Raw genomic sequence first — 20,048 nt, 5'->3', positions numbered from 1 at the left:
TTCCAATAATTTACCAACTACTGACGTCAAACTTACCGGCCTATAATTTCCCGGATTACTTTTTGAGCATTTTTTAAACAACGGAACAACATGAGCTATCCTCCAATCATCCGGCACCTCACCCGTGGATACCGACATTTTAAATATATCTGCCAGGGCCCCTGCAATTTCAACACTCGTCTCCTTCAAGGTCCAAGGGAATACCCTGTCCGGTCCTGGGGATTTATCTACTCTGATTTGCCTCAAGACAGCAAGCACCTCCTCCCCTTTAATCTGTATAGGTTCCATGACCTCCCTACTTGTTTGCCTTATTTCCAGAGACTCCATGCCAGTTTCCTTAGTAAATATGGATGCAAAAAACCCATTTAATATCTCCCCCATTTCTTTTGGTTCCATACATAGCCGACCACTCTGATCTTCAAGAGGACCAATTTTATCCCTTACGATCCTTTTGCTCTTAATATACCTGTAGAAGCTCTTCGGATTATCCTTTACCTTGTCTGCCAAAGCAACCTCATGTCTTCTTTTAGCCCTCCTGATTTTTTTCTTAAGTAGTTTCTTGCACTTTTTATACTCCTCAAGCATCTTATTTGCTCCCTGTTGCCTATACATGTCATACATCTCTCTCTTCTTCTTTATCAGAGTTCCAATATCCCTCAAGAACCAAGGTTCCTTATTCTTATTCACTTTGCCTTTAATCCTGACAGGAACATACAAACTCTGCACTCGCAAAATTTCTCCTTTGATGGCCTCCCACTTACCAATCACATCCTTGCCAGAGAACAGCCTGTCCAACGCTTTTTAGATCCTTTCTCATTTCTTCAAATTTGGCCTTTTTCCAGTTTAGAACCTCAACCCGAGGACCAGATCTATCTTTATCCATGATCAAGTTGAAACTAATGGTGTTAAGATCACTGGAACCAAAGTGTTCCCCTACACACACTTCCGTCACTTGTCCTAACTCATTTCCTAATAGGAGATCTAGTTGGTACCTCTATATATTGATTTAGAAAATTTTCCTGAACACATTTTACAAACTCTAACCTGTCTAGACCTTCAACAGTATGGGAGTCCCAATCTATATGTGGAAAATTAAAATCCCCTACTATCACAACTTTATGTTTCCTGCAGTTGTCAGCTATCTCTCTGCAGATTTGCTCCTCCAATTCTCGCTGACTATTGGGTGGTCAATAATACAACCCCATTAATGTGGTCATACCGTTCCTGTCTCTCAGCTCCACCAATATGGCCTCGGTAGACAAGCTCCCTAGTCTATCCTGCCTGAGTACCGCTGTAATATTTTCCCTGACTAGCAATGCCACCCCCCCACCTTTTATCCCTCTGCCTCTATCCCGTCTGAAACACCGGAACCCTGGAACATTGAGCTGCCAGTCCTGCCCCTCCTGTAGCCAAGTTTCACTAATGGCTATAATGTCATAATTCCATGTGTCGATCCACGCCCTCAGCTCGTCTGCCTTCCCCACAATACTCGTGGCATTGAAATAGACACACCTCAGAAGATTATTACCACCACACACAACCCTTTTATTTGTGATTTTGCATGAACTATTAACATCATTTATTTTCACCCCCGCTCCACTATCTGCTCTGGCACTCTGGTTCCCACCCCCCTGCAAATCTAGTTTAAACCCTCCCCAATAACACCAGCAAACCTCCCGGCGAGTATATTGGTCCCCTTTTAAGGGACGTCTGGACAAATGCTTTTTACTCTTTTGTTATTGCAATGGAGAGGGATAGGGCCGTACGGCAGGGCAAGGCTTACAATTGGGGGAGGGGTAATTATGATGCGATTAGGCAAGGATTAGGGGGCATAAGTTGGGAACAGAAACTGTCAGAGAAAGGAACGAATGAAAAGTGGAATTTTTTCAAGGAACAAATACTGGATGTCCTTGATAGGTATGTTCCTGTCAGGCAGGGAGGAAATGGCCGAGTGAGGGAACCATGGTTCACAAAAGAGGTGGAATGTCTTGTGAAAAGGAAGAGGGAAGCTTATGTAGGGATGAGGAAACAAGGTTCAGATGGCTCGATTGAGGGTTACAAGTTAGCAAGGAATGAGCTGAAAAAGGGGCTTAGGAGAGCTAGGAGGGGACATGAGAAGTCCTTGGCGGGTCGGATCAAGGAAAACCACAAGGTTTTTTACTCTTATGTGAGGAATAAAAGAATGACCAGGGTGAGGTTAGGGCCGGTCAAGGACAGTAGTGGGAACTTGTGTATGGAGTCAGTAGAGATAGACGAGGTGATGAATGAATACTTTTCTTCAGTGTTCACCAAGGAGAGGGGCCATGTTTTTGAGGAAGAGAAGGTGTTACAGGCTAATAGGCTGGAGGAAATAGATGTTCGGAGGGAGGATGTCTTGGCAGTTTTGAATAAACTGAAGGTCGATAAGTCCCCTGGGCCTGATGAAATGTATCCTAGGATTCTGTGGGAGGCAAGGGATGAGATTGCAGAGCCTTTGGCGTTGATCTTTGGGTCCTCACTGTCCACGGAGATGGTGCCAGAGGACTGGAGAATGGCGAATGTTGTTCCTCTGTTTAAGAAAGTGAATAGAAATGACCCTGGTAATTATAGACCGGTTAGTCTTACTTCGGTGGTTGGTAAATTGATGGAAAGGGTCCTTAGGGATGGGATTTACGACCATTTAGAAAGATGCGGATTAATCCGAGATAGTCAGCACGGATTCGTGAAGGGCAAGTCGTGCCTCACAAATTTGATAGAATTTTTTGAGGAGGTAACTAAGTGTGTTGATGAAGGTAGGGCAGTTGATGTCATATACATGGATTTTAGTAAGGCGTTTGATAAGGTCCCCCATGGTCGGCTTATGATGAAAGTGAGGAGGTGTGGGATAGAGGGAAAGTTGGCCGATTGGATAGGTAACTGGCTGTCTGACCGAAGACAGAGGGTGGTGGTCGATGGAAAATTTTCGGATTGGAGGCAGGTTGCTAGCGGTGTGCCGCAGGGATCAGTGCTTGGTCCTCTGCTCTTTGTGATTTTTATTAATGACTTAGAGGAGGGGGCTGAAGGGTGGATCAGTAAATTTGCTGATGACACCAAGATTGGTGGAGTAGTGGATGAGGTGGAGGGCTGTTGTAGGCTGCAAAGAGACATAGATAGGATGCAAAGCTGGGCTGAAAAATGGCAAATGGAGTTTAACCCTGATAAATGTGAGGTGATTCATTTTGGTAGGACTAATTTAAATGTGGATTACAGGGTCAAAGGTAGGGTTCTGAAGACTGTGGAGGAACAGAGAGATCTTGGGGTCCATATCCACAGATCTCTAAAGGTTGCCAGTCAAGTGGATAGAGCTGTGAAGAAGGCCTATAGTGTGTTAGCTTTTATTAACAGGGGGTTGGAGTTTAAGAGCCGTGGGGTTATGCTGCAACTGTACAGGACCTTGGTGAGACCACATTTGGAATATTGTGTGCAGTTCTGGTCACCTCACTATAAGAAGGATGTGGAAGCGCTGGAAAGAGTGCAGAGGAGATTTACCAGGATGCTGCCTGGTTTGGAGGGTAGGTCATATGAGGAAAGGTTGAGGGAGCTAGGGCTGTTCTCTCTGGAGCGGAGGAGGCTGAGGGGAGACTTAATAGAGGTGTATAAAATGATGAAGGGGATAGATAGAGTGAACGTTCAAAGACTATTTCCTCGGGTGGATGGAGCTATTACAAGGGGGCATAACTATAGGGTTCGTGGTGGGAGATACAGGACGGATATCAGAGGTAGGTTCTTTACGCAGAGAGTGGTTGGGGTGTGGAATGGACTGCCTGCAGTGATAGTGGAGTCAGACACTTTAGAAACATTTAAGCGGTTATTGGATAGGCACATGGAGCACACCAGGATGATAGGGAGTGGGATAGCTTGATCTTGGTTTCAGATAAAGCTCGGCACAACATCGTGGGCCGAAGGGCCTGTTCTGTGCTGTAATGTTCTATGTTCTATGCATGAATGGGATGGGAATAGAGGGATATGGTCCCCGGAAGGGTAGGGGGTTTTAGTTAAGTCGGGCAGTATGGTCGGTGCAGGCTTGGAGGGCCGAAGGGCCTGTTCCTGTGCTGTAATTTTCTTTGTTCTTTGTATAATTCCTGAATGTGCCCCAACAGAAATAGAGATTTTCAGAATCAATATTACCCAATGAAAAGAGAATCACAATACAATGGACTATTGGTTTGTGATTGAGACAATGTGTATGAACAGGAGAGGGCGCCAGAGGACAGCTCAATCTCTGAAATGTTGCTGAGACTCAGAACAGTATTTTTCTGGTTAGAGACTCAGCCTCAGCTGTGAGGTGAAGTTATATTCCTTGGCAAGTAGAGGGCCTGCTTTAAACCCCAGCAGCGTGACATTCCCTGTGTTTATTCTCTGTGAGATTGTTAGGCTATCCCAACAGTGACAGACTTCATTGGCTATAAAGCACTTTGTTCCCAGGTGGGGAAAGGTGCTCCAGAAATGCAAGTCCATTTTGATTTAAATTCACTGGTGAAGAATAATTAGGATTCTGCTTCAAACAATTCCTGTGATTGTTAAAAAGTGTGAGCCACCCCAATCTCTCGGGGAATCTTTTCCTTCTTTCATTTCCTCCTCTCTGTTGCCTCCTCAGTGTCCAGTCAGAATCTGGAGATTTGCTGTAATTCCAACAACATCTTGGTAATTAGCCTGACTGTGGCAGGTAGCAGTGTCCCAAATACCCTGCTCACCTGGGCTGTGCCCACTGCTCTGCCCCCCAAGACTGGATTCTCCTACGACCCCTGACTAAATAATGGAGTTGTCTCTGTGTTTCCTGGTAACTCTTCCATCTCATTTTTTAAATTCATTCAAGGGATGCAGGCGTCAGTGGTTAAACCAGCATTTATTGCCCATTCCTAGTTGCCCTTGAGAAGGTGGTGGTGAGCTGCCTTCTTGAATCGCTGCAGTCCCCGAGGTGTAGGTGCACCCACCATGCTGTTAGGAAGGGGTTCCGGGATTTTGACCCTGCGGCAGTGAAGGAATGGTGATATATCTCCAAGTCCGGATGGTGAGTGACTTGGTGGTGGTGTCCCCAGGTATCTGCTGCCCTTGTCCTTCTAGGTGTGAGAGGTTGTAGGTTCAGAATGTGCTCTCAAAGGAGCCTTGGCATTGGTAGATGTGGTGCCAATCAAGTGGGGCTGCTTTGTTCTGGATGGTGTTGAGCTTCCGGAATGTTGTTGGAGCTTCATTCATCCAGGCGAGTGGGGAGTATTCCATCACACTCCTGATTTGTGCCTTGCAGATGGTGGGCAGGCTTCAGGGAGTCAGGAGGTGAGTTACTCGCTGCAGGATTCCCAGCCTCTGTCCTGTTCTGGCAGCCACTGTGTTTATATGGCTGGTCTAGTTTAGTTTCTGGTCAATGGTGACTCCCAGGATGTTGCTGGTGGGAGATTCAGCGATGATGTCATTGAATATCAAGGGACGATGCTGAGATTCTTTCTGGTTGGTGATGGTCACTGCCTGGCATGTGTGTTGTGAATGTTACTGACTACCTGTCAGCCCAAGCCTGGATATTGTCCAGGTCTTGCTGCATTTGGACAGCAACTGCTTCAGTATCTGAGGAGATGCGAATGGTGCTGAACATTGTGCAGTCATCAGCGGATGTCTGACTTTATGATGGAGGGAAGGTCATTGATGAAGCAGCTGAAGATGGTTGGGTCTCGGACACTCCCCTGAGGGACTCCTGCAGTGATGTCCTGGAGCTGAGATGATTGACCTCCAACCAACACAACCATCTTCCTTTGTACCGGGTCTGACTCCAACCAGCGGAGAGTTTCCCCCGATTCCCACTGACTCCAGTTTTGCCGGGGCTCCTTGCTGCCACACTCGGTCAAATGCAGCCTTGATGTCAAGGGCAGTCACTCTCATCTCACCTGTGGAATTCAGCTCTTTTGTCCATATTTGAACCAAGGCTGTAATGAGGTCAGGAGCTGAGTGACCCTGACGAAACCCAAACTGGGTGTCACTGAGCAGGTTATTGCTGAGCAGGTGCTGCTTGATAGCCCTGTCGATGACCCCTTCCATCACTTTACTGATGATCGAAAGTAGACTGATGGGGGAGTAATTGGCTGGGTTTGATTTGTCCTGCCTTTGTGTACAGGACATACCTGGGCAATTTTCCACATTGCGGGTAGATGCCAGTGTTGTAACTTTACTGGAAGAACTTGGCTAGGGGATCGGCACGTTCTGGAGCACAAGTCTTCAGTACTATCGCCGGAATGTTATCAGGGCCCATTGCCTTTGCAGCATCCAGTGCCTTCAGCCGTTTCTTAATATCACGTGGAGTGAATCGAATTGGCTGGAGACTGGCATCTGAGATGCTGGGGACCTCCGGAGGAGGCTGAGATGGATCATCCACTCGGCACTTCTGGCTGAAGATTATTACAGAGTCATGGAGGTTTACAGCATGGAAACAGGCCCTTCGGCCCGACTTGTCCATGCCGCCCTTTTTTTACCACTAAGCTAGTTCCAATTGCCTGCGTTTGGCCCATGTCCCTCTATAGCCATGTAACACATGCTGCAAATGCTTCAGCCTTATCTTTTGCACTGATGTGCTGGGCACTGTTTCAGTGGAGGAGCATTTTGGGCTGAGCGACCATAAATCCATAAGATTTCGGGTAGTCGTGGATAAGGACAAGAGTGGCCCTCGGGTGAGGGGGTTTAATTGGCCGAGGGACAATTCATAGAAACCCTACAGTGCAGAAGGAGGCCATTCGGCCCATCGAGTCTGCACCGACCACAATCCCACCCAGGCCCTACCCCCACATATTTTACCCGCTAACCCTCTAACCTACACATCCCAGGACTCTAAGGGGCAATTTTTAACCTGGCCAATCAACCTAACCCGCACATCTTTGGATTATGGGAGGAAACCGGAGCACCCGGAGGAAACCCATGCAGACACGAGGAGAATGTGCAAACGCCACACAGACAGTGACCCGAGCCGGGAATCGAACCCGGGACCCTGGAGCTGTGAAGCAGCAGTGCTAACCACTGTGCTACCATGCCGTCCATTCAAATTAGACAGGACCTGGGGAGTGTGGATTGGGAGCGGCTATTTGAGGAGAAATCCATGTCTGGCATGTGGGAGGCTTTTAAAGGCCGGTTGATTGAAGTGCGGGACAGGCATGTTCCCGCAAACATGAAGGATAGAAATGGCAGGATTCGGGAACCACGGGTGACAAGGGAAATTGTAAGCTTAGTCAAAAGGAAAAAGAAGCATATGATAGGTCGAGGCACCTAAAAACTGACAAACCTTTGAGGCGGACAGTGAAAGTAGGGAGGAATTTAAATGTGGAATTAGGAGGGCGAAAAGGGGCCATGAAATATCTTTAGCAACCAGGGTCAAGGAGAATCCCAAGGCTTTTTACGCATATATTAGGAACAAGAGGATAACAAGTGAAAGAGTAGGCTCACTCAAGGACAATGGAGGGAAGTTGTGTGGGGAACCACAGGAAGTGGGTGAGATCCTTAAGTACTTTTTGTATCGGTATTCACCAAGGAGAAGGACATGATGGATGTTGAGGTCAGGGATGGGTGTGTGAACGCTCTAGAGAGTGTCAATATATTGAAGGAGGAAGTGTTGAGAATCCTAAATTGCATTAAGATAGACAAGTCCCCAGGGTTGGATGGGATCTACATAGAACACAGAACAGTACAGCACAGTACAGGCCCTTCGGCCCTCGATGTTGTGCCGAGCTTTGTCCGAAACCAAGATCAAGCTATCCCACTCCCTATCATCCTGGTGTGCTCCATGTGCCTATCCAATAACCGCTTAAATGTTCCTAAAGTGTCCGACTCCACTATCACAGCAGGCAGTCCATTCCACACCCCAACCACTCTTTGAGTAAAGAACCTACCTCCGACATCCCTCCTATATCTCCCACCATGAACCTTATAGTTATGCCCCCTAGTAACAGCTACATCCACCCGAGGAAATAGTCTCTGAACGTCCACTCTATCCATTCCCCTCATCATCTTATAAACCTCTATTAAGTCGCCTCTCAACCTCCTCCGCTCTAAAGAGAAAAGCCCTAGCTCCCTCAACCTTTCCTCATAAGACCTACCCTCCAAACCAGGCAGCATCCTGGTAAATCTCCTCTGCACTCTCTCCAATGCTTCCACATCCTTTTTATAGTGAGGTGACCAGAACTGCACACAATATTCCAAATGTGGTCTCACCAAGGTCCTGTGCAGTTGCAGCATAACCCCACGGCTCTTAAACTCAAACCCCCTGTTAATAAACGCTAACACACTATAGGCCTTCTTTACGGCTCTATCCACTTGAGTGGCAACCTTCAGAGGTCTGTGGATATGAACCCCAAGATCTCTCTGTTCCTCCACATTCCTCAGAACCCTGCCATTGACCCTGTAATCCGCATTCAAATTTGTCCCTCCCAAAATGAATCACCTCGCACTTATCAGGGTTAAACTCCATCTGCCATTTTTCGGCCCAGCTCTGCATCCTATCAATGTCTCTTTGCAGCCTTCAACAGCCCTCCACCTCATCCACTACTCCACCAATCTTGGTGTCATCAGCAAATTTACTGACCCACTCTTCAGCCCCCTCCTCCAAGTCAAATAGCAGAGGACCCAGCACCGATCCCTGTGGTACACCACTGGTAACTGGTCTCCAGACTGAACATTTTTCATCCACCACCACCCTCTGTCTTCTATGAGATACAGTAAGAAGTCTCACAACACCAGGTTAAAGTCCAACAGGTTTATTTGGTAGCAAATAAATTTGGTAGCAAATTTGGTAGCAAATGGTATTTGCTACCAAATAAACCTGTTGGACTTTAACCTGGTGTTGTGAGACTTCTTACTGTGTTCACCCCAGTCCAACGCCGGCATCTCCACTTCTATGAGATAGCCAGTTACTTATCCAATCGGCCAAATTTCCCTCTATCCCACACCTCCTTACTTTCTTCATGAGCCATAGGGAACCTTATCAAATGCCTTCCTAAAATCCATGTATACGACATCAACTGCTCTACCTTCATCTACACACTTAGTTACCTCCTCAAAGAATTCAATCAAATTTGTTAGGCAAGACTTACCTTTCACGAATCCGTATTGACTATCCTGGATTAAGCTGCATCTTTCCAAACGGTCATAAATCCTATCCCTCAGGACCTTTTCCATTAACTTACCGACCACCGAAGTAAGACTAACCGGCCTATAATTACCAGGGTCATTCCTATTTCCTTTCTTGAACAGAGGAACAACATTCGCCACTCTCCAGTCCTCTGGCATGATCCCCGTGATGTGGAGATGCCAGCGTTGGACTGGGGTAAACACAGTAAGAAGTTTAACAACACCAGGTTAAAGTCCAACAGGTTTATTTGGTAGCAAAAGCCACAAGCTTTCGGAGCCTTAAGCTCCTTCTTCAGGTGAGTGGGAATTCTGTTCACAAACAGGGCATATACAGATTGAAATTGAGTTTGTGTCTTTATATACCCTGTTTGTGAACAGAATTCCCACTCACCTGAAGAAGGAGCTTAAGGCTCCGAAAGCTTGTGGCTTTTGCTACCAAATAAACTTGTTGGACTTTAACCTGGTGTTGTTAAACTTCTTACTGTGACTATCCCCGTGGACAGTGAGGACCCAAAGATCAAAGCCAAAGGCTCTGCAATCACATCCCTTGCCTCCCAAAGAATCCTAGGACATATCCCATCTGGCCCAGGGGACTTATCGATCCTCAGGTTTTTCAAAATTGCTAATACATCTTCCCTCAGAAAATCCACCTCCTCCAGCCTATCAGCCTGTATCACACTCTCATCCTCAAAAACATGGTCCCTCTCCTTGGTGAACACTGAAGAAAAGTATTCATTCATCACATCTCCTATCTCTTCTGACTCCATGCACAAGTTCCCACTACTATCCTTGACCGGCCCCAACCTCACCCTGGTCATTCTTTTATTCCTCACATAAGAGTAAAAAGCCTTGGGGTTTTCCTTGATCCGACCCGCCAAGGACTTCTCATGCCCCCTCCTAGCACTCCTAAGCCCTTTTTTTAGCTCATTCCTTGCTACCTTGTAACCCTCAAGCGGCCCAACTGAACCTTGTTTTCTCATCCTTACATACGCTTCCTTTTTCCTCTTGACAAGACATTCAACCTCTTTTGTGAACCATGGTTCCCTCACTCGGCCATTTCCTCCCTGCCTGACAGGGACATACCTATCAAGGATACGCAGTATTTGTTCCTTGGACAAGCTCCACTTTCCATTTGTGCCTTTCCCTGACAGTTTCTGTTCCCATCTTATGTTCCCTAATTCTTGCCTAATCGCACCATAATTACTCCTCCCCCAATTCTAAACCTTGCCCTGCCGTACGGCCCTATCCCTCTCCATTGCAATAATGAAAGACACCGAATTGTGGTCACTATCTCCAAAGTGCTCTCCCACAAACAAATCTACTTGGCCCGGTTCATTTCCCAGTACCAAGTCCAATGTGGCCCCACCTCCTGTCGGCCTATCCACATATTGTGTCAGGAAACCCTTCTGCACACACTGCACAAAAACTGCCCCATCCGAACTATTCGATCTATAAAGGTTCCAATCAATATTTGGAAAGTTAAAGTCACCCATGACAACTACCCTGTGACCCCCACACATATCCATAATCTGCTTTGCAATTTCTTCCTCCACATCTCTATTACTATTTGGGGGCCTATAGAAAACTCCAAATAACGTGACCACTCCTTTCCTATTTCTAACTTCAGCCAATATTACCTCAGTAGGCAGATCCCCCTCGAACAACCTTTCTGCAGCTGTTAAACTATCCTTGATTAACAATGCTACTCCTCCACCTCTTTTATCACCTTCCCTACTCTTCCTGAAACATCTATACCCCGGCACGTCCAACAACCATTCCTGTCCCTGTTCTAACCACGTCTCCGTAATGGCCACAACATCGTAGTCCCAAGTACCAATCCACGCTCCAAGTTTACCTACCTTATTCCGGATGCTCCTTGCATTGAAGTAGACACACCTCAACCCACCTTCCTATCTGCCGGTACACTCCTGCGACCTTGATACCCTCCTCAGTACCTCACTACACTCAAAACTGGCTTCTGGACTACAGCTCGTTTTCCCAACCCCCTGATAAATTAGTTTAAATCCCCCTGAAGAGCCGTAGCAAATTTCCCAGGTTCTAACCCAGATTACTGTGGGAGTCAAGGGGAGAAATAGCTGGGGTTTTAACAGATATCTTCACATCCTCTTTGACCACAGGCAAGGTCCCACAGGACTGGAGAATAGCCAATGTTGTTCCCTTGTTTAAGAAAGGAAGCAGGATAATCCAGCAAATTATAGGTGGGTGAGCCTGACGTCAGTGGTGGGGAAGCTTTTGGAGAAGATACTGAGGGACAGGATATCTGCACATTTGGAGGAAAATGGACTAGTTAGTAACAGACAGCATGGTTTTGTACGGGGAAGGTCATGTCTCACCAACTTGATTGAGTTGTTTTTGAAGAGGGCAAAGATAATTGATGACGGAAGGGCTGTGGATGTAGTTTATATGGACTTTATTAAGGTGTTTGATAAGGTCCCTCATGACAGACTGGTACAAAACTAAAATCACATGGGATTCGGGGTGGGCTGGCTGGATGGATACAGAACTGGCTTGGTTATAGAAGATAGATAATAGCGGTGAAAGGGTGTTTTTCAGAATGGAGATCTGTAGCTAGTGGTGTTCCGCAGGGATCAGCGCTGGGACCTCTATTGTTCGTAGTATATATAAATGATCTGGAGGAAAACGTGGGGGGGTCTGATTAGTAAGTTTGCGGATGACACGAAGATTGGTGGAGTTGCTGATAGTGCCGAGAATTGTCAGAGGATACAACAGAATATAGATAGATTGGAGACTTGGGCACAGAAATGGCAGATGGAGTTTAATCCGGACAAATGCAAGGTGATGCATTTTGGAGGATCAAACTTAGGTGTGAATTATACTGTAAATGGCAGAACCCTTAGGAACATTAACATACAGAGGGATCTGGGCGTACAGGTCCACAGTTCCCTAAAAGTGGCAACACAGGTGGCCAAGGTGATTAAGAAGGCAATGGCATGCTTGCCTTCATCAGCCGGGGCACTGAGTACAAGAGTTGGGAAATCATGTTGCAGCTATATAAAACCTTGGTTAGGCTGCATTTGGAGTATTGCGTGCAGTTCTGGTCACCACAGTACCAGAAGGAAATGGAAGCTTTGGAGAGAATGCAAAGAAGGTTCACCGGGATGTTGCCTGGTCTCGAGGGTGTTGGCTTTGAGGAGAGGTTGAATAAACTAGGATTGTTTTCACTGGAAAGATGGAGGCTGAGTGGGGACCTGAGAGAGGTCTACAAAATTAAGAGAGGCACAGACAGGGTGGATAGTCAGAGGCTTTTTCCAGGATGGAAGTGTCAATTACACGGGGGCACAGGTTCAAGGTGAGAGGGGGAGAGTTTAAGGGAGATGTGCGGGGGAAGGTTTTCACACAGTGAATGGTGGGTGCCTGGAACGCGCTACCAGAGGAGGTGGTGGAAGCAGGCACATTAGCAACATTTAAGAGGCATCTGGATGGGTCCATGAATAGGGAGGGAATAGAGGGATACGGACCGAGTAAGGGCAGAAAGTTTTTTTTAGTTTTGTTGGAGCATCATGACCAGCACAGGATTGGAGGGCTGAGGCCCATCACCCACTAATAGGGAACTTGAGCTGGGTTGAGACCGTTGTGAGACAGGTTAGTTTTACCCTACTGATGATTACAAAGTGTTGTTGCAATAGTAATCCTGCTCAGTACGAGAGGAACTGCAGGTTCGGACATTTGGTTTATGTGCTTGGCTGAGGAGCCAATGGTGCGAAGCTACCATCTGTGGGATTGACTGAACGCCTCGAAGTCAGAATCCCGCCTGATGTTTCTTTGTTCTTTGAATTTATTCAAGAGAAAAGATATTTCGTTATTGGAGCAGGTACAGAGAGTGAAGGATGGGTAAAGATGGAAGGATGTTATTTATTTGGGTTTACAGGTGACATTTGACAAAACCACTCAGAAGGGACTGTTGGTTAAAGTTGATTCTCATAAAATTGAGGCAGATTATTTTTCCGGTTGGGATATTGGTGAACAGCTGGAGACAGAGTTTCGGGATAATGGGCAGGTTACTCCAATCAGCAGGATGTGACTAGTCCCACAACCATGTGTGTTGGGGCCTGAACCGTTCAGTGTACTCACTGCTGCCACAGCTGATGGTTTTGAAGCCCCAGGTTCAGATTTGCTGGGTGTCATTACGAGCAGTGTAAATGGAAACATGAAGTTAGATGGAGATTGAATGGATCAAATTTTGTGGCAAATGGATTTTGATGTCAGCAAATGTGAGGCCATCGACTTTGGATTGAAATTATTAAAATTATTAAATGGTGAAAAACTAGAAACAGTTGGAAGTCCAGAGAGAGACTTCAGGAAGCACATTCACATCTCATAAAGAGTTACAGAAAATAATCCAAAAGGCAAACAAACTCCTGCCTTGAATACTGAGGGAGCTCGGATACAAGGGTGTAATGCTGCAGTTAGACAAAGCCTTGGTTAGACTACACAGTGACAATAGCTAGTATAGGAGGCCATTCAGCCTTTCAACCCTGCTCTGCAATTCAATAAGATCATGGCTTGTCGGTGACATCATTCCATGGTGTTTTTGTTTATGGGGTGTGGGTGCCACACTCCTCTGCCACTTTCTGCCCATCCTTCATTGCCCTGAAGAGCAGGGCAATGATCTGCTTTACTGAAGACGCCCACATTTACCCCACGTCCCTTCACACATTTGATTAACAAAAATCTAAAAGTCTCCACTTTCAAACCAGCGATGAATCTTGCATCAATTGCCCTTTGTGGGAGCGAGATCCAAACTTCCCCACGCTGTGTGTGTGTGGAAGGGTTTGATTGCTGAAAGCTGAGGTTTTTCACACACTGCCTCTTGTCCCCGAGGATTCCCCGAGCAGAAGGAACAGATTCTCTCGTCCACCCTGTCAGTTTCACCAAATCACACCTTCACTTTCTCACTCGCAGTAACAGCAGGGTCGCTCTAACCAGGACGTGGTCTCTGACCCCCTCCCCTCCAAACCCTCTCAACATAAAGGTTACTCTCTGTACCTGTCTGTGACATTTCAGCCATCTGAAAGGAGCCTCTTTGAACCTTCGCTGTTTCGACATTTTCACCATTTAGAGATCAGCTTGTTTTATCCAGGATTAGTGCACATTTATCACCCTGTTACCAATCACCAATTAAAGTAAATTAATTGGCTTTCTCAGTATCTAACCCCGTGCTGTACCTGTCCTGGGAGTGTTTGATGGGGACAGTGTAGAGGGAGCTTTACTCTATATCTAACCCCGTGCTGTACCTGTCCTGGGAGTGTTTGATGGGGACAGTGTAGAGGGAGCTTTACTCTGTATCTAACCCCGTGCTGTACCTGTCCTGGGAGTGTTTGATGGGGACAGTGTAGAGGGAGCTTTACTCTGTATCTAACCCCGTGCTGTACCTGTCCTGGGAGTGTTTGATGGGGACAGTGTAGAGGGAGCTTTACTCTGTATCTAACCCCGTGCTGTACCTGTCCTGGGAGTGTTTGATGGGGGACAGTGTAGAGGGAGCTTTACTCTGTATCTAACACCGTGCTGTACCTGTCCTGGGAGTGTTTGATGGGGACAGTGTAGAGGGAGCTTTACTCTGTATCTAACCCCGTGCTGTACCTGTCCTGGGAGTGTTTGATGGGGGACAGTGTAGCGGGAGCTTTATTCTGTATCTAACCCCGTGCTGTACCTGTCCTGGGAGTGTTTGATGGGGGACAGTGTAGAGGGAGCTTTACTCTGTATCTAACCCCGTGCTGTACCTGTCCTGGGAGTGTTTGATGGGGGACAGTGTAGAGGGAGCTTTACTCTGTATCTAACCCCGTGCTGTACCTGTCCTGGGAGTGTTTGATGGGGGACAGTGTAGCGGGAGCTTTACTCTGTATCTAACCCCGTGCTGTACCTGTCCTGGGAGTGTTTGATGGGGGACAGTGTAGAGGGAGCTTTACTCTGTATCTAACCCCATGCTGTACCTGTCCTGGGAGTGTTTGATGGGGGAGAGTGTAGAGGAAGCTTTACTCTGCATCTAACCCCGTGCTGTTCCTATCCTGGGGGTGTTTGATGGGGACAGTGTAGAGGGAGGGAGCTTTACTCTGTATCTAACCCCGTGCTGTACCTGTCCTGGGAGTGTTTGATGGGGGACAGTGTAGAGGGAGCTTTACTCTGTACCTAACCCCGTGCTGTATCTGTCCTGGGAGTGTTTGATGGGGGACAGTGAAGAGGGAGCTTTACTCTATATCTAACCCCGTGCTGTACCTGTCCTGGGAGTGTTTGATGGGGGACAGTGTAGAGGGAGCTTTACTCTATATCTAACCCCGTGCTGTACCTGTCCTGGGAGTGTTTGATGTTGATGCAGATTATTTTGGCTTTTCACAATAAATCATTAAAAAGCCTCGTTGGAATTTCTTTCAGACAGTTTTTCCTTTATTCCCAAATGGAAGTTGGTGTGTGGGATAACTCTTGACACAGGCCTTGGAGGCTGAATGGCCTGTGTGTGTGTGCTGGACTGATGTGAAACGTTCCACATTGTCCCACCGAGCTCTCACTGGCCTCAGGTGGAAGGTTCAGAATCCTGTTGTTTCCTATACCCGAGAATCAATGGCGTACATCTTTCCAATTTCACTCCTGCCAGTCTGATACAGAGGCTGATTCCTCCTGCGAGCTGAGTCTGTGGGGAGAATGGTGACAATTGTGAATAAGGTTCTCAGGGGTATTCGGGGAAGTTTGAACTCAACATTTTCCAGTCCAGTTTGTGTCAACACATCAGACATTTTATTCACATCTCGTGAGAAATTATTGCAAAGCCTTTGTTATTCCACAGTTTCACAAGCAGATACCCGAGAAATCTCCCTCCTCTTTGTGTCTGCCTCCTCCTCCCCCCGCCCCACACACCCCTCCCCCCCCCCCCTCCCGCCGCCCCTAACTTCTCTCTAATCTGACTTTTGTTCTGTCTGTCTCTTTCATTGCCTTTTTCTCTCTCTGATTCTCTTCTCTCTCTCTGTCTCCCCCTCCTCATTGAGCTGGGGTCCTGGTACCGACACATCAGCTGCTGTCCTGAGCTTCTCCTTTCCCCGCTCCAGCAGTTGAGCTCAGCGCTGTCACTGCTGCTGCGATTTGACACAGAGCGGGGAGTTCCCCTCTCGCTAAATGGCATCAGCAAAACATTGAAGTTTGCTGTAAAGAGTTGACCAAGCAGTGAGGGAGGAACAGTCCAGACTGGGGGTAAGGATCTTACCCCCCTGCCAGAATGGGAATCATTTGACTTTTTACACCAACGCAGCTGGTTTCAGAGTTCAGGCTTCCTGTTGCCAAATCACCAAATTTAATGGATTTGGTTTCACTATTTGTCCAAATGAGATTGTAAAGCATTTGCTGATGGGATGTGACTAGGCCAGTGTTTATCGCTCATCCCTGGAGAATGTGGTGGTGAGCTGCCATCTTGAACTGGCTTAGAGTCCAGAACACATCAAGCCTCGAATGTGGGAACTCCCCTCAGCTCCAACAAAGAGAGAGCCTCTCACCAGAATCAAGTGAGATCAATTGAAACATGGTCATGTGACGATTAGAATTATAGTTCTATGATACTGGCATGATTGCCATGGCCAAATAGCTTGTGGAGAATGGGCAGAAGGAGGAGACACTTGTCTCCGCAGATTCCCCAGAGAACAGAGTAATATCGGAGTGACAAAGATGAGGGAGAGTTTCTTACCTTTAAAAGGATAGAGGCAGCAGGTAAGGACAGCGCCTGACAGGAAACAGCCCATTGATCCAGTCATGGCCAACCAGCAAGACCAGCCCCACTGATACTGGACACCAAGGAAGACATTCTGAATCACCAAACTGGATCTCTCCACATACACATCGACAGCGTACAAGACGGAACCAGCCATCCCCGGGATCCCTGTCGGGTTCAATACAGCAATGAGTTATTATCTGCTTACATCAGCACCATACAATCACACCAGATCCAATCACAATGCTTCTTGATGTCGACATAGAGCCATAGAGGTTTCAGCATGGAAACTGGCCCTTCAGCCCAACTTGTCCATGCCGCCATTTTTTTTTAAAGCCTCTAAGCCAGTCCCAATCGCCCGCATTTGGGCCATATCCCTCCATACCCAATTTACCCATGTATCTGTCTAAACGCTTTTTAAAAGACAAAATTGTACCCGCCTTTACTACTACCTCGGGTAGCTTGTTCCAGACACTCACCACCCTCTGTGTGAAGTAATTGCCCCTCTGGACACTTTTGAATCTCTCCCCTCTCACCTTAAACCTATGCCCTCTAGTTTTAGACTCCCCTACCTTTGGGAAAAGATATTGACTATCTAGCTGATCTGTGCCCCTTTTTATTTTACAGACCTCTATAAGATCACCCCTAAACCTCCTACGTTCCAGAGAAAAGGTCCCAGTCTATCCAGCCTCTCCTTATAACTCAAACCATCAAGACCCGGTAACAAGCTAGAAAATCTCTTCCGCACTCTTTCTAGTTTAATAATAACCTTTCTATAATAGGGTGACCAGAACTGTACACAATATTCCAAGTGTGGCTTTACCAATGTCTTGTACAACTTCAACAAGACGTCCCAACTCCTGTATTCAATGTTCTGACCAATGAAACCAAGCATGCTGAATGCCTTCTTCACCACTCTGTCCACCTGTGACTTCACTTTCAAGGAGCTATGAATCTGTACCCCGAGATCTCTTTGTTCAATAACTCTCCCCAGTGCCCTACCATTAACTGAGTAAGTCCTGCCCTGGTTCAATCTACCAAAATGCATCACCTCGCATTTATCTAAATTAAACTCCATCTGCCATTTGTCAGCCCACTGGCCCAATTGATCAAGATCCCATTGCAATCTGAGATAACCTTCATCACCGTCCACTATGCCACCAATCTTGGTGTCATCTGCAAACTTGCTGACCATGTCTCCGGGATTCTCATCCAAATCATTAATACAAGTGACAAATAACAGGGTCGGATCAAGGAAAACCCCAAGGCTTTTTACTCTTATGTGAGGAATAAAAGAATGACCAGGGTGAGGTTAGGGCCGGTCAAGGACAGTAGTGGGAACTTGTGTATGGAGTCAGTAGAGATAGGCGAGGTGATGAATGAATACTTTTCTTCAGTGTTCACCAAGGAGAGGGGCCATGTTTTTGAGGAAGAGAAGGTGTTACAGGCTAATAGGCTGGAGGAAATAGATGTTCGGAGGGAGGATGTCTTGGCAGTTTTGAATAAACTGAAGGTCGATAAGTCCCCTGGGCCTGATGAAATGTATCCTAGGATTCTGTGGGAGGCAAGGGATGAGATTGCAGAGCCTTTGGCGTTGATCTTTGGGTCCTCGCTGTCCACGGGGATGGTGCCAGAGGACTGGAGAATGGCGAATGTTGTTCCTCTGTTTAAGAAAGGGAATAGAAATGACCCTGGTAATTATAGACCGGTTAGTCTTACTTCGGTGGTTGGTAAATTGATGGAAAAGGTCCTTAGGGATGGGATTTACGACCATTTAGAAAGATGCGGATTAATCCGAGATAGTCAGCACGGATTCGTGAAGGGCAAGTCGTGCCTCACAAATTTGATAGAATTTTTTGAGGAGGTAACTAAGTGTGTTGATGAAGGTAGGGCAGTTGATGTCATATACATGGATTTTAGTAAGGCGTTTGATAAGGTCCCCCATGGTCGGCTTATGATGAAAGTGAGGAGGTGTGGGATAGAGGGAAAGTTGGCCGATTGGATAGGTAACTGGCTGTCTGACCGAAGACAGAGGGTGGTGGTCGATGGAAAATTTTCGGATTGGAGGCAGGTTGCTAGCGGTGTGCCGCAGGGATCAGTGCTTGGTCCTCTGCTCTTTGTGATTTTTATTAATGACTTAGAGGAGGGGGCTGAAGGGTGGATCAGTAAATTTGCTGATGACACCAAGATTGGTGGAGTAGTGGATGAGGTGGAGGGCTGTTGTAGGCTGCAAAGAGACATAGATAGGATGCAAAGCTGGGCTGAAAAATGGCAAATGGAGTTTAACCCTGATAAATGTGAGGTGATTCATTTTGGTAGGACAAATTTGAATGTGGATTACAGGGTCAAAGGTAGGGTTCTGAAGACTGTGGAGGAACAGAGAGATCTTGGGGTCCATATCCACAGATCTCTAAAGGTTGCCACTCAAGTGGATAGAGCTGTGAAGAAGGCCTATAGTGTGTTAGCTTTTATTAACAGGGGGTTGGAGTTTAAGAGCCGTGGGGTTATGCTGCAACTGTACAGGACCTTGGTGAGACCACATTTGGAATATTGTGTGCAGTTCTGGTCACCTCACTATAAGAAGGATGTGGAAGCGCTGGAAAGAGTGCAGAGGAGATTTACCAGGATGCTGCCTGGTTTGGAGGGTAGGTCATATGAGGAAAGGTTGAGGGAGCTAGGGCTGTTCTCTCTGGAGCGGAGGAGGCTGAGGGGAGACTTAATAGAGGTGTATAAAATGATGAAGGGGATAGATAGAGTGAACGTTCAAAGACTATTTCCTCGGGTGGATGGAGCTATTACAAGGGGGCATAACTATAGGGTTCGTGGTGGGAGATACAGGACGGATATCAGAGGTAGGTTCTTTACGCAGAGAGTGGTTGGGGTGTGGAATGGACTGCCTGCAGTGATAGTGGAGTCAGACACTTTAGAAACATTTAAGCGGTTATTGGATAGGCACATGGAGCACACCAGGATGATAGGGAGTGGGATAGCTTGATCTTGGTTTCAGATAAAGCTCGGCACAACATCGTGGGCCGAAGGGCTTGTTCTGTGCTGTACTGTTCTATGTTTCTATGTTTCTATGGACCCAGCACTGATCCCTGAGGCACACTGCTGGTCACAGGCCTCCAGTTTGAAAAACAACCCTCTACAACCACCCTCTATCTTCTGTCATCAAGCCAATTTTGTATCCATTTAGCTA

At 46.9% G+C, this 20,048-nt stretch overlaps 2 protein-coding genes across 2 annotated transcripts in view; one reads left to right on the top strand and one right to left on the bottom strand.

Annotated features, from left to right (window-relative positions):
* ccdc50a (coiled-coil domain containing 50a) overlaps window positions 1–20,048 on the top strand; it is a 352,068-nt gene that overhangs the window by 102,438 nt on the left and 229,582 nt on the right. The gene's annotated exons all lie outside the window — the stretch shown is intronic.
* The window catches only part of LOC144485690 (claudin-16-like), a 74,275-nt gene that overhangs the window by 24,368 nt on the left and 29,859 nt on the right, over window positions 1–20,048 (bottom strand). Inside the window, exon 4 of the mRNA XM_078203808.1 lies at window positions 16,826–17,017. Coding sequence (XP_078059934.1) covers window positions 16,826–17,017 — 192 coding nt within the window. The remainder of the gene's footprint in view (window positions 1–16,825; window positions 17,018–20,048) is intronic.

Source organism: Mustelus asterias, chromosome 3 (genome assembly GCF_964213995.1).
Source record: "Mustelus asterias chromosome 3, sMusAst1.hap1.1, whole genome shotgun sequence".
Taxonomy (NCBI): domain Eukaryota; kingdom Metazoa; phylum Chordata; class Chondrichthyes; order Carcharhiniformes; family Triakidae; genus Mustelus; species Mustelus asterias.
Note: the sequence above shows the minus strand (reverse complement) of the source record. Positions and strands in the feature narration are given on the sequence as shown.